Below are 15,353 nucleotides of genomic sequence, written 5' to 3'. Positions count from 1 at the left end.
TAGATTCCTGGAAAACTCACCTCCACAATATCTCCCTTGAATAGGGTCAGTTCCTTGCTGTTCCTGCCCACAAAGTCATACATAACTTGCATGAATTGTGGCTGATGGGTTCTCCTAGAAGATGACAAGGTTAGCAATTTAAAAGGAGAAGCCTATAGGGACCAGCACGGGTGGGTATGTAAGACAGAGTAAGGGGAGTGGGGTAGGCACGTAAAAGGATACCTTGTCTGTAAATTTATAATACCTACCAGTGGAATGGAACAAACCTCTAGTGGATTTAGCCAGGGCCTTGTATGCTCTCTCAGAATCAGCGAGTACGCTGAAGTCTCATGCATGTCATTTGTAGTAATTTACTGTGAGTAAAAGGCTTCCACATGCGGATCACTGTACATACCTGTCAGACAAAGGTGGATTGTCAACCCTGGGGGACTGAAAAGAGAAGAGAGAATCAGGGAGGCAAAATATAAAGAGCCGTTATCTTGTAAAGTTATCCATGAGCTGTGCTTTTAATTTCCAGGGTCTACTCCCAACACAATCTCCTTATCTATTAAATGAATAATGTGGCCCGTCATTTTTTAACACCCCCTCCTCTAGATGAAAAACATGATTTTAAGTAATAATCCACAAGTTGCACATGAGTGTACCTAGGAAAAGGCAGCATCTTGCAGTGAGGACCAGACCATCAATAGACCCATTATAAAACTAAACAAGCCAGATTAGTACAGATCGATTCTGCACAGTCAGTGCTAACAGAAAACCACATCTTTGTACAGAAACATCCTCTCCCAGTATGGAATATGTAATCACAAAGTAAAAATACAAATATGTAGACAAAAGTTAAACTGAAACACCAAGAAGCCAGACTCTGCATACAATGCAACGCAACAGAAACAGTGATACATGTTCCCTAATATTGGGCAAAATATAAAGATAGCAGATGTAATTTGGAAAAATGAGAAATAGCAGTCATCACTTTACAAAGTAACAAATAAAAATAAAACAAAAAAAATAGGTTATTTCAATTTTTTATTTATAAACATTTATCTACACAGTGCTGTGGGGTAATACTGTCCTATCCTTAGGAGTTCCCAGTATATTACTCAATATGGATAACATGAGACCCATATATTAACCTTTCCATCATTCTATAGATTAATATCACTTTTGAAGCAAAATAAAAAAAAGTTTTATTACACTAGAAAATAGCAAAAGGACATTGAAGTATCACCACCTTCCACTTATGATGTACTGTAGCTCTTCAGTACATGGCTAGAGAATGTCACCGAGAGTCTACGAATCTAACAAGTCAATTCAGAAAGTATCCCTATATCACTACCCAGACCCCACCATTCCCCCTCCCCTCCCCCCGTATTTAAATAGTGAGGGTGTGTCGTGTGAGTGCCAGCAATAAATGATTGATGCCAATTTTCAGTGTGTTTCTCTTTGCCTAATCTTTGTATGGTAGCCCTTCCTCTATATTCTTGGAAATTCATACCTCTCAGTCCTCCAAAACTAATGTCAAAGCAACAACAAAAGCCTTCCTTTGTGTATTTCTTGAGAGTAAACTAGTTGCACATCTCCCTTGAGAAGCATACAGTGATATGGGGACTAAAACTATGCCAGGGTACACCTGGCGGGGCCTCTGCGTGTGTGGATCACCGGACTTGATGGACCCAGGGTCTGATCTGGAGATGGCAATTCTTATGTTATGTTCTTATGATACCTTTTCTCCTAGGTAGTGTCTGGCCTTACTGGCTTCATGGGGTGGCTGGAGAACAGGAGGAACCCATCCATCGGAAAAGCTGGGGACGTACATAAGAACATCCTTCCCATTAGGCCACTGAGCTCTGTAAACAGAAAAAAATCATGTGTTTATGCTACAGGGGCAAATGAGGACAAAATGCACCCCAGCTTTCAAGCATTTATACTTTTCATGTGTAAATAGCAGAAGATGCAAGTAAAAGCTTCATTGGCTTCCAGTGCAATTTCGTATATAGTATAAGATCTTGAAATTGCTTCATCAGGGAATACAGTTAAACCTCGGTTTGCGAGTAATGCGGTTTGCGAGTGTTTTGCAAGACGAGGAAAACACTCTCGCAAATCTTGCCTTGCAAACCCCAACCATAACCAACATAGAAATCAACGCAATTAACTACCCCATACAACCCACCCTAAAACTACTAGGAATAACAATAGACAGATGCTGCAACATGCAACCGCAAATCAATAAAACAATACAGAAATCATTCATAGTTATTAGAAACTTAAGACAAGTCAGAAAATTCTTTGAGAAAACACAATTTCAGCTCATAGTACAATCACTAATACTAGGACCACTAGACTATTGCAACATCCTCTATCTCCCGTACCCTGCTACAATAACAAAACAACTACAAACAATTCAAAACACAATCCGTAAAATCTGATAGCCCTATCCCTGCTGTTTCTTGAGAAGTGAAATGATGGTGGGGGATGGGGTCCCTGGTAGGCCCTGCTAATTTCTTGAGCCCTCCCATCTCCTTAATCAATTTCGTTGCCCTTCTCTGTACATTAAGCAGTTGCGCTATATGTGTTTTGAGTATTGCAGAAAGTACTCAAGGTGTGGCTTCACCATGGAGTAATACGGAGACCTTATGATACTCCTTTTTATTCTTTATAACTTTCCTAATAATTCCTAACATTGTGTTTGGTTGGGGGATTTTGGCCACCATTGCACGATGAGCAGAAGTTTTCAAAGTAAAGTATTGCCTATGATGATCCCAAATCCTCTTCCTCATTGGTGACTTCTAAGGTGGAATCAGTATTTGGATTATTCTTCCAAAGGTGCATCATTTTGCACTTGTCTACATTAAATTTAATTTACTATTGAGGCTGGAGGATTCCAAGATGGCGGCAGCTTACCATTGGCATCTCTGACTTCGATTTGCAGGAGCGATTGTTTACTGATTTTTGCCTCACTCGTGGCGAGTATGCCACATTCAAAGAGAAAGGGAATAGTTTGAGCCGATCCCCCTGCGGCACAAACTTCCACTCCCTCACAATGCTCCTTGCTGGAGTTTATTGGGTCAGGCTCCCCTCTAATCGGGGCAAAGTCTGGCGGTTCCCCGGCTGGAAGAGAGGCTGGGGCTTTGGATTGGGAGATTTCTCTCTTTCCCCGATGTCAGTTCCACCGCCGTTCCCAGCGCCTAAAGCGGCTGACCCGGATATGGCAAGCTTGAGGGAGACCCCCGATAGCAGGGGCTGTAGCTGCGCGGAAACAGCTGGAGGCAGGAGAAACCATGGAGATTTCTCCCCAACTAAGAAAACCTGAGGCGGTGTCACCAGAGAGCATATGGGAGGCTCTCATGAAGACCAACACAACAGTTTCCAGCTCTTCTAAAGAAATTGCATTGCTCGTGAGTACTGTTAATACCTTGGGAGAGAAACTACAAGGTATTATAGACCAATTTACTATTGAAGTTTCTCAGGTTAAGGCTGACTTACAGACTCTATCTTCAGAACTGGTAAAAGATAAACTTAATATGAATAGGAAAATAGAACAATTGGAAAATTATAATAGAAGAATAAATGTGCGGATTCTCAACTTTCCTCATTCAATTGGAGTGTCACTTATAGAAATGCTAAGAAAATACCTTGTTGAAGTATTGAAATACTCATCTGACTTAATTCCTCCGGTTAACCGTATATATTATGTTCCTACAAAAAAGTCAGGATCCACTCCCGAAGGACCAACTGTGGAGCAACTAAATCTTACAGATATGCTGGAATCATCACCTCCACAGAGCGAGCCACACTATCGGTTTCTTTTGTGTTTGAGCAAGACGCTAATTCACTTCTGAGATTATACTTCCGAAATTCCCAATTACCATTTTTTGGGAAAAGGATCTGGATATACCCAGATGTCTCAAGACAAATGCAAGAGACGTAAACTTTTCTTGGCAATGAGAACTGAGACAGTGACGCTGGGGGCAACTATTCTATTAGCCTACCCATGTAAATGTTTAGTCAAGTATCTTGCAGTTAAATATGTTGTATAGGGAACAGTACTGCTAAGCCTATTCTTTATATATCAAGTTATTATTAGAATTATTGTTTCTCTTCACATTTTCTAGGAATTCTTCAAGGATGCATTGTGGTCTAAAAAGGTTTAATTTGTTTCCCTTGAGATTTGATTTAATTTGTATTTTTACAGCTGATTTTCTTCAACAAGGTTATCTTGTGATTATTTTGAAAATTCAATAAAGATAAAGAAAAAAATAATTTACTATTTGCATGCCTAGTCTTCCACCTCCCAATGGTCTCCTGTCATTTTATCCAGAGCAGTAGATCCCTAAGCTATCATAACACAGGGCAGTCAGAGACACCTGCCTGCAAGCTGCTAAACCTCAATATGTCAAAGCCCTGTGCTCCTCTTCCAGAGGTCATGGGTTCAAATCCCAACCAGCTCCCCCCAGCACATATTGTAATTGTGGCATTCTACCTTGCAGGTGCACCTTAATGATCTCACAATGAGGTCACCATTGTGTAGCTGAAAATCTCCATTTGCAATGAAATAGAAGCTGAGGTCTGCATCTGGGTTTTTTTCTGTTTTGAAGCTTTTGCAAATGAAGTTATGTATGCAATCTATATATTTTTGTCATGTGCTTTCTTTGCTTTCAAGAATGAGCTGATTGGAGCACTGTTTAGTCAGAAAAAAAGGGTAGCTTTTTAGCAAGAAAACTAAAGCTATGTTTTTCAAGTGCTATGCTTCAGTTAATGGATCTTTTCCTCTAATTAGCAAATAGCATTGCAGTTTGTCCACAAAAATAGAAGGTTTTGCATGCAATATATCTGTTTTGATGTGCCCTGTTTATGTGGTAGCTTATTAAATGTATTTTGAACTTAATAAAGCAAAAATAAATCCCAGAGAGCTATTTAGCAGAACGTCCAAAGAGTGCCTAAGTTCCGCCCATAGAACTCAGATCTATTTGAAGCCAAACTAAGCTCAAAAGTAGACCTGGTTTTCATTCGCCTACAATATAGGCATGATATGGATGCCCAAGGTCACTAAATGTTATGTAAATGAATTAAAGGATGCCCAAATTGAGTCATTGCCCAAACCATACCCATTCCACGCCTACGCCTATTAAGTTAGGCTCGAGTTTTAAACATGGGCATCCATGAAATTGTGGCTGCATCTGCAAAGTGGCATCTACGTCCTTTGGATGCCTAAGTATCAATTATCGCTTGTTAATACCCTTAATTGACTCATTAACAACTTAGATAGGACGCCTACAGCACGCCTAATGTTAGGCAGACTTTGGCGCCCTTTATAGAATTGGGGGCCTTCCTGTCCATAGATCGCAACTCATGTGTTGGCTGATAAAACTGCAAAACTGAACGTAAAACAGACGGACAACAACCTAAAAATTATGCATAAGACTTTAAATTTGATCCGAGCGCCAATCAGCAGCCAATGTAACTCTTGAAGAATGGGGGTAATATGATCGAATTTTGAGGCATGTGCAATAACGTATTTAAGGGGCTAATATGACCCTGACTTTGCACAGTATGACTAACTGTGATATGAAAAATGCTAAGTGTTAGAAGACTACGTTAGAAATTTAACCAAATTTGTAACCTTACCATATTTGTTTAATCATATCTAACAACCCTCCCCCTCCCCCCCTCGCCATGTTAGGCTCTTTTATTGCCAGCCGAGGTGGTAAAGGCTTCTTTTGAGCGTCTGAGCTAATACCGATGTGGCTGGCAATAAAAAAGCCTAACGTGACTTCATACCTACCTCCAGATAATTCACCTACCTCGACAGAACTCATCTACCATCAGACATTCCTCCCCCAAGTATCACACCTAATCACCCTTCAAGTAAACAGACCATAAAAAGATTGTAATCTTGCCTACTCTAACTGTGTTCCATTTGCTAATATCACACTGCTAGGCACTGTTAGCTCTCTATCCAACCCATAAGTTCCCCAAGAAAAAAAAAAAAAAAAAAAAAAAAAAATTTGTACCCTCACTGGAAAATGTCCAGTAAAATCCTCTGTAATGTGATCATCACTGGAAATGTCCAGTCAAATCTTTTGTAATCCGCCTTGAACTGCAAGGTATAGGCGGAATAGAAATCCGTAATGTAATGTAATGTAATGTAATAAAAGGGGGCCAAAATGTTGATGAAACCCACCTTGAACGCCAGAGGATTCGGTGGACTATAAGACCCCTATATAACATAACATAGTGTTGCCAAATTAGCTAGCTTCTCTAATTTCTGTGAACATTTCATCATCTACCTGTTTGTTCTGCTTTGGCAGATGGTAGTGTAGTCCTACTGTATTCTCTTTCAGTTCACACATGGAATTTCTGTTTGTAAGGACACATTAGTATCTGTTTCCTGCTGAATTTTTATTCAGTTACACTCAATTCTCTCTTTAACATATAGCTTCACCCCCTCAAATTTGCTCCACTATTATTGCACTGAAGCAGAACGAGACTTAGGGGTGATCGTAAGTGAGAACATGAAGACTGCCAATCAAGTGGAGCAAGCTTCATCCAAGGCAAGGCAAATCATAGGTTGTATTCGCAGGAGTTTCGTTAGACGTAAGCCTGATGTCATTATGCCACTGTATAGATCCATGGTGAGACCCCACCTGGAGTACTGTGTGCAGTTCTGGAGGCCGCATTACCGCAAGGATGTGCAGAGACTTGAGTCGGTCCAAAGAATGGCCACCAGGATGGTCTCGGGACTCAAGGATCTCCCGTACGAGGAACGGTTGGATAAATTAAAGCTATACTCACTCGAGGAACGCAGAGAGAGGGGTGACATGATCGAGACATTCAAGTATCTCACGGGCCGCATCGAGGTGGAAGAAGATATCTTCTTTTTCAAGGGTCCAGCGACAACAAGGGGGCATCCGTGGAAAATCAGGGGCGGGAAACTGCACGGGGACACCAGGAAATTCTTTTTTACTGAAAGGGTGGTTAATCGCTGGAATAGTCTTCCACTTCAGGTTATTGAGGCCAGCAGCGTGCCTGATTTTAAGGCCAAATGAGATAGACATGTGGGATCTATTCAAAGTAGATAGGTAGGGGAGGGTCATTGGGGTGGGCAGACTAGATGGGCCGTGGCCCTTATCTGCCGTCTATTTCTATGTTTCTATAATTTGTACCCTGGTGTAACACAGTGTCCCATTGATTATCTTCCTTCTACCGGGTCTCTGAGATGCTTATTATACTCTAAATCTCCCCTCTTATTTTTACAGGCTTCTAGCATTTGTATACGGACATTTCAAAATGTGTTTTTTGTTTCTATAAACATATTGCTTAGCAGCCAGCAGGGATAATTTGCAATCTTTACTCTGACTTATTCAGCCTTTCTATTGGGATGCCCTAACTTCTCCTTTTTTATATTATCCTTCAAAGATATCTCACTCTGAACCATATGCTCCTGAGCAACTAAATCTGGTTTTAAAGCTGCTTTGTCTTCTTTTTAAATATTAGTGTAACCAGCCTTGTTCCATCTCAGTTAAGGGAGTTCCTTTCCTTAATATCATTCTAAAGGTGTGATGTATATTTCTTTCCTTTGCTGCTGTTAAGCTGTTAAAACTCCAGGAATTTTTACCTGGTTACCAGCCAGGCATCTCCAAGGTCCTTCCAGATTGTCCGCTCCTCTGGGGTTGCACAGGAATTAAGCAGATTTATAGCTGCCTGAGTCAACAGGGGACATATCACGGCACTTGCTGTTTCTTTTTGGTGATAGTCAGACAAGATCTGTAAATGGCAGTGGTAAGAAGAAGCTGAAAGAAATTGACACCACTGGGCACAGCCCAGTCCTGGGACACTTCTGTTGCTTCAAACATGGTTATGTAACAAAAGATTTTAACAAAAATGACTTATATACCAAAAGCTACTGAAGCCATGTACAATCAGGTACAGCGGGTATTTTTCTGTCTCTGAAAGGCTCATAGTCTAAGTCTGAGGCAATGGAGGGTTAAGTAACTTGGCCAAGGTCATGAGGAAGTGGTGTGAACTGTACTCTCTAGAACTAGGGTGTGATTATATGTGATGATCTTAAGGTAGCCAAACAGGTTGAAAAAGTGACAGCGAAAGCTAGAAGGATGCTAAGTTGCAAAGGGAGAGATATGGCCAGTAGGAAAAAGGAGGTATTGACGCCCCTGTATAAGACTTTGGTGAGACCTCTTTTAGAATATTGTGTACAATTCTGGAGGCCACACCTTCAAAAAGATATAAAAAGGATGGAGTCGGGCCAGAGGAAGGCTACTAAAATGGTGTGTGGTCTTCGTTATAAGGCATATGGGGACAGTCTTAAAGATCTCAATCTGTATACTTTTTACAGGAAAGGCGGGAGAGGGGAGATATGATAGAGATGTTTAACTACCTATGTAATGTAAATATGCATGAGTTGAGTCTTTCATTTGAAAGGAAACTCTGCAATGAGAGGGCATAGGATGAAGTTAAGAGGTGATAGGTTCTGGAGTAATCTAAGGAAATACTTTTTTACGGAAAGGATGGTAGATGTGTGGAACAGTCTCCCAGAAGAGATGGTAGAGACAGAGACTGTGTCTGAATTCAAAAGGGCCTGGGATAGGCACGTGGGATCTCTCGGAGAGGGAAAGAGATAATGGTTACTGTGGATGGGCAGACAAGATGGGCCATTTGGCCTTTATCTGCCATCATGTTCCTGTTTCTAGTAGAACTCTTTGCCACTTGATCTAAGACTTGTGTCCCTCTTATCAAAAGCTCAGGTCACGGTTAAAAAGTTACTGTTCTTGGAAGTGTTTGACTAATTAGTTTAGGCTCTTTATTTTAGCCTTAATTTTATTTTATCTCCTTCCTTTTAAATGTTTACAATATTTTGTGATAATGAACCGCTGAGATGGTAGTTGCCGGTCAGCACTGCACTAGATCAAATATTAAAGAAAGTTGGATTTGAAGAAGGCTCATCTGATTCTTACTCCACTGCTATAACCATTACACTACTCTTCACATAACTGGGCACGGACGCAGCTCTGCACCGGGACCCAATGGAGCAGCCACCACGAAGCCCAGAAAATGGCTCAAAACCCCAGAGCAGCCCCAGGGAGAAAGGATGGTAGATGCAGAGATGGTGGAGATAAAGACTGCATCTGAATTTAAGAAAGCATGGGATCTCTTAAGAAGAGGAGGAAATAGTGGATGCTATGGATGGGCCATTTGGCCTTTATCTGCCATCGTGTTCCAATTTCATTTCTGTTTTAAAATAAGGTTTAGGAGCAGAAGTAGTCTGAAATCTTTAAAACAAGAGTGTGGAATTAGACACCTTGACACAAGGTGAAAAAATTGCTCAGGTCAATAACCAGCAACACTTCCTGGGTAGAAGCAGGTCCTCTCTGGATTAACCCTGTTCACTGGTGCTGAATGTGGATTTTCAGGAGCATTATCCCACAAATGCCACTGAAAATCTTCATTGACCACCCCAGCACTGTCTGGATAGTGTTGGGAAGGGGGCAAGAGAGGAGCCAAGGCAGAACCAGAAATTACCACAAGTAAGCTTGATATTTTCTTAATGTGCTGGTCCCTGGGTTTGGCCTACAAGGCCTGCAGCAAGACCTCAGATCTTGGGGGCCATAGCACAAGGATTGAAGGGGGGCACAAAATTTGGCACACCTGCCACCACTCCTCACCCCTCCCCAGCCACTCCCATATACTTGAACTGGTGGCAGTTTCCAAGCTCTCCTCTACTTGTAGCATGCACTTCCCTGGGCAACCTTGCCACACTAGGCCTCTCCCCTCCCAGCTCAAACCCAACATGTACAGGGAAGGGCAAGGTAAGTCCAACACGGCGGTGCTGGCCCTGGAAAGTGCAGGCAGCAATTAGAGGAGTGGTTCCTCTGGAAGAACATCGGCCCCCCACCAGCTAGAGATCTGAACTTAAGTATGTGGAGCCCAGCCTATGCCCCTGTGGCCTACTACTGAACATCTGGGTGTAAATTAAAGATCACAGTCAGTATTTGATGTCAATGCTGACTGTGGTGTTTAAATATCCAGGGGGGGCAGGGATATTTTTAGCCAAATGCTGGTTGTCCATTTAAATTTCTATACTTTGCAAACTGCCTATGACCCAAAGAAGTTACTCACCAACGAAAGGACAGAGAACACCATATGGACTAGATCTGGAGCACTTGGTTCATGCATACAGTGTTGAAGTCTTCCCTGTAAAGAGAAAGGGTTCTTTATTGTCAGCTTCTATACCGCTACTAATGCCTGGTTTGCATGAGCTTCTGTAGAGGTGTTACAGACTGGATGGACCACTTGGGTCTTTATCTGCCGTCATTTGCTATGTTACTATGTTACAATACGTGGGCTCTATACAGAGTTATTAAGACCGGCAAAATCAATCATCCTACTTATGTTACTGGCACATCGATCGTGTTCATACCAAATCAATCGTCCTATCTATATTCACATCTAATATTAGGTTTATTATTGCAGCTAAGTGCACTATATTTACACAGCTCCTAAGGGGTTTGGCCTATTCAACTCAATATAGTCTATATATATATCTGTATCGTGTTTTATGTTTATTTGTAAGTATTATATATTGTGTTATAATTAGCCCATCCAGCCCAAGCCATATACATTTGCCCATCACGCTGGGTGGGGTCAGTGCATGGAAGCCGCTGCCGCATCTCCGTTCCATAATTTTTAGGTATAGGGGCCAAGGCAAGATATTTCCATGTCTCCAGAGACTTTATAATCTTGTACCTGACGCAAAAGAGGGTTAAGTAACTTGTCAAAGGTCACAAGGAGTGTCGTGACTTCCTTGGCACTTAGCCCACTGTCTTTTCTTCAGGCCTGCTACCCCCCATTTCCTCCAATTGGGTCTCTTCTCTTCCTTCCCTTATCCAGGTAGCCCCAACATCACGTGTCATCCCTTCTCCAACCTTTACCCCTTGCTTAAAGTTTCATTCTTTTCCCCCAATTCAGCAGTCTGCTTTCATTCCAGCTCTGGGAATAAATTATCATCAGATATACTACAAAGTCAATTAAAATGATCTAATTAAAAAGGGTAACACAGAACAAACAAAGCCACAAGGAATGAGATTTCTTTTTTAGTCATTGTGACCTACCAGCAAGTTAAAGGCGAACTTCACTTTCTGAAAAATATCTACATATTCAGCTTCTGGAACTGGAGAGTCTTTGTGAGAAAAAAACAACAACCCAACAGCACATAATTAAAACAGAGAAAATGAAGGCCATGGCTTTCTGGTCAGCAATATCCATGCCCAGGGACGTAATGAGGGTGAGAGGCGCCCTTCCCTCCCTCGCTCCTTCCGCACCCCGTAACTCTAATTGTTCACCACTGAAATAGTTCCCTTTAAAGACCTTCTTTCACCTCATCCCCCCACATACGCACACAGGAGAGAGCAGAGTACGATCCCCTCCCCAGCCTTGGAATAGGCAGAATGGGAGAAAACTCTGAATTATAAAGCCAGAACTTTCTGTTCTTACCTTTCTGCTTTTTCTTCTTCTTCTTGCTGACAGATGGAGAATTAGTCACTTTCCCCATAAATGCCTCAATGTCACTTAGCACATGGTTCAGGACTTCCTGCAACAGAAGAAGAGGTGGAAAGACTTGGCTCGTTTTCAAAAAAGCTGGCATAAACCAGCACTTGGATGTCTTACTAGTCAAAACGTCCAAGTGGGCATTTTCAAAACGGATTTTTTAGACATCTTTCTAGTTGTTTTGTCTCCAGTGCGTCTAAATCTTAAGGGGACGTCATACAGGTGTGTTGTGGGTGGGATTAGGGCGGGCTTAGCTAGGGTCATCAGATGTCCAGATTTCCCTGGACATGTTCTCTTTTTGAGGACTCTGTCGGGCATCTGGGCGGCTTTTAAATTTTAGAACTTTTGTCCAGAGAAACCAGACATCTACACTCATGCACCTATCTGAAGCCTTCTCCCCCCCCCCATGAGATCCTGTGCTTGCTCACCCGGTGCTGCTGTAACTCTTTGTGACATCGGCAGCTGCTTTCGGTGACCCGGAAACTTTCTCTCTCTGAAGGCAGCGTGTTCAGTTCATTCGGGCTACCAACAGCACCAAATAAGCAACCACGGGATCCAGGGGGTGGTGGTGGTGGTAAGAAAGATGCTGGACTATAGGGAAGAAAGGGAAGGGGCAGATAGAGATACCAAACCAAGGAGGAGGGGAAGGTACCCAAACTGACCAGATAACCACTGGAGACATGAAAATATGGCCCCCACACACTGACCCCCCCAACCCCCAAATATCTGCATAAAACAGTACATACCTGTCTCTATGACACCTGCCAGAACTATGGCCAGTCCTAGCAGAGCTGCAAGCAGGTCTCTGGAGTAGCCTGGTGGTCAGTGCAGTGGACTTCAGAGAAGGGGACCCAGGCCCAGTGGTTGAAAGCGTGAGCCCACTAAAACCTGCAGGCAGGTGGGTACAGTAGGCTTTGGGGGAGTTAGGGTGAGATGTTTCACAGCAGTGCCCTCTTACTCTGCTGCCATTTCTTTGTGGCCAGTCCTGGGTTCTGGGCACTGCATAGTTTCCCACTAATTCTATCCAGTTGTGTGCCCAGTTCTCTGCCACATCTGCAAATGTGTGCACTCGACGCAATGAATCAGCTACTACTTGGCATTTTATAAGTTGCCCGCAAAAATTCCAGAGTGGATAAATCCATGGTGGTTGTGGACCTGTGAAGGGCACGGGAAGGTCAAGGGCAAATCAGGCAGTTATGCACTGGGGTACAGCGTCTGCAGCTAGATGCTACGTTGGCTGCTGAGCTTGCAACTAAAGTTAGGTGTAGAAGTGTAGGATTAGGCTCTTAATTCTAGAACTGCCATCGCACACACAATTAACGTTGTAGAATTTGCATGTAGTGTGCGTCATCCCAGTGCTAAAACAGTTGGCGCTCTACAGCGAATTCCCCCTTTTGCGAGACTGAATATCGCTGTAAGTTTATTGATTCTGTGTGAGGACAGGAGGAAGACCTTCAACATACGGAAAAATGACAAACTACGATGCAAGAAATGGATCAAAGTGTTGTGTGGAATGAAATGCAAAAGAACCTGGCACAATGGTTAGCTACAGTCTCAACACCCTGAGGTTGTGGGTTCAAATCCCACACTGCTCCTTGTGACTCTGGACAAGTCACATAATCCCCTGTTGCCCCAGGTAAATTGGATAGAGTGTGAGCCCACTGGGACAGACAGGGAAAAATGCTGGAGTACCTGAATGAAGGTGGTTTATAAATACTTAAATAAAATAAATAATTGCCTCCTGGGACAGACCAAAGCTCCAGCAAGCCCAGAATTCTGCTTTCAGCAGCTCCCAAATGCCTGGTAGAATCCCAAAGAGCAGCAAAGATTACAGGCTGCTGACCCAGGGATAAGCAGTGGCTTTCCTTGGCACGGCTTTTTTAATGTATTTATTAAAAAACAAACGTATATTCATTTATACCTAAGTGGATTACAAAAAAAAAATCATAAGATAAAAGCACCAAAAACAAAAAATTATACAAATAACATTTCCATTAATCACTTCATTCCTTCAGCTGCTACTTCTTAACCACTTAAAAAGCTTCTATAAAAAGATAAGTTTTAAATAATTTTTTAAAACGCTGAAAGTTATAATTCATTTTAAATTGTCCAACCAGATTAGTCCAAAGCTTCACCCCTGCTACCGAAATAGCCATAGCTCTGGTACTAGCATATCTTACATGCTTTAACTCATCAACAGTTAAATGCATCATGTTCTCCGATCTTAAGGACTAATGGGGCTGATGTAATGTTCCAGCATGTAAAAGATACCACAGTATCCCTCGGTGAATTTCTTGAAAAATCAATACCAACACCTTAAGATTTAAAAGGTAGCTAATGCAATTTTTGTAGTAAAGGTATCACATGCTCAAATTTGCTCTGTAAAGATCTACATTTGGCTGATGACATACCCAACCACAGTGATTTACAATAATCCAACCTTTGTAATACAACTGAACTAGAAGATGAAAATCATATGGTTTTAATCTACTCAAAAGCCGCATCTGAAAGCGAGCAGTTTTAATGACAGATAAAACCTGATCCTTTATGGATAAAAGAGAATCTGTCCAAATGCATAAAACGTTCATTTGCTTCCATATTGTAAGAAACAAAGCTCAAATACTGCACGATTGGCTGACGCAAACTAACCCCGATCTCCTATGCCTGACCAAAACATGGATGATTTCAGATACAGACACGATTATAAAAGAAATGCTACCCCAAGGTTACAAAATAATACCACTATCTAGAAACTGGAAAAAAGGGGGCGGTATAGCGATCATTTTAAAAGAATCCTTTGAATATAGCAAAATAGACGCAAAAACCACAAACGACCTAGAAATATTAACCTGTAAGATCACCAACACCCAACTAGAAGAGGCACTAACCGTGACATTATTTTACATCCCCCCCCAAAAGTGGTCTAATACTAGAGAAGAATTCTTTGAATACCTCACCACTAACACCCTAAAAGGAACATATAACCTACTACTGGTCGACATGAACGTTCACCTAGAACAAGTGGATAAACCAAACTTGATAGAAATTGTCACTTTCCTAACAACCCTCGGCTTCTCAGTACCAAAACCAGAGAAAACACACGAAAAAGGCCACCAAGTAGACCTAATTACCTTCTCACAAAAAGAAGTCCCTGATCCAAAGATCCAACATAGCATAGAGGCCTGGAAAGAATGCATCTGGTCAGATCACTACATTTGTAATTTTGATCTTTATTGGCAAAAAAAAAACACACCAACCAAAGTATAAAAGAAAAAACCCAAACCCAGCCACAATCACCAGAAGAGGAACTATAAACCCAATAGAATTCTGGACCCACTACGAATTACAACCCAAAATGGAGGAAACACAAAACTTCCCAAACAGATGGGCAAAGTCTAGCAAAGAAATATTAGATCAAATAGCACCGTTACAAACATATAAAAAGAAAGAAAGGGAACCAAATGAATGGTACGACTCTGAACTACTAACTCTAAAACAGGAACTGAGAAAAATAGAAAGATCCTGGCAGAAAACAAACAAAGAAGAAGACAAAACTCACTGGAAACAAAAAATGAAAAACTACAAAAAACTGAGCATAGAAAAGCGAACAACATACTACGCACAAAAAATAGGGACACCCAAAACAAATAGCAAAGAACTATTCAAGTTGGTAAACAGACTAACAGACACCACCCAAATCATGCTACAGAATAATGAATGTACACCCTCGGCAGAAACTCTTGCCACGTTTTTTAAAAACAAAATCTTAGATGTAAAATCGACAATACCTTCAC

At 41.7% G+C, this 15,353-nt stretch overlaps 1 protein-coding gene across 3 annotated transcripts in view; it reads right to left on the bottom strand.

The window, feature by feature from the left end:
• The window catches only part of EPS8L3 (EPS8 like 3), a 75,196-nt gene that overhangs the window by 14,217 nt on the left and 45,626 nt on the right, over window positions 1–15,353 (bottom strand). For all 3 annotated transcript variants that reach the window (XM_033918552.1, XM_033918553.1, XM_033918554.1), the window contains 7 exons: window positions 11,506–11,602; window positions 11,124–11,191; window positions 10,132–10,206; window positions 7,616–7,764; window positions 1,724–1,847; window positions 395–429; window positions 21–114 (listed from right to left, as the gene is read on the bottom strand). In XM_033918552.1, coding sequence (XP_033774443.1) covers window positions 21–114; window positions 395–429; window positions 1,724–1,847; window positions 7,616–7,764; window positions 10,132–10,206; window positions 11,124–11,191; window positions 11,506–11,602 — 642 coding nt within the window. The remainder of the gene's footprint in view (window positions 1–20; window positions 115–394; window positions 430–1,723; window positions 1,848–7,615; window positions 7,765–10,131; window positions 10,207–11,123; window positions 11,192–11,505; window positions 11,603–15,353) is intronic.

The sequence above is a fragment of the Geotrypetes seraphini genome, chromosome 13, assembly GCF_902459505.1.
Source record: "Geotrypetes seraphini chromosome 13, aGeoSer1.1, whole genome shotgun sequence".
NCBI lineage: Eukaryota > Metazoa > Chordata > Amphibia > Gymnophiona > Dermophiidae > Geotrypetes > Geotrypetes seraphini.
The sequence above is the reverse complement of the archived record's forward strand: the minus strand, read 5'-3'. Positions and strand labels throughout refer to the sequence as shown.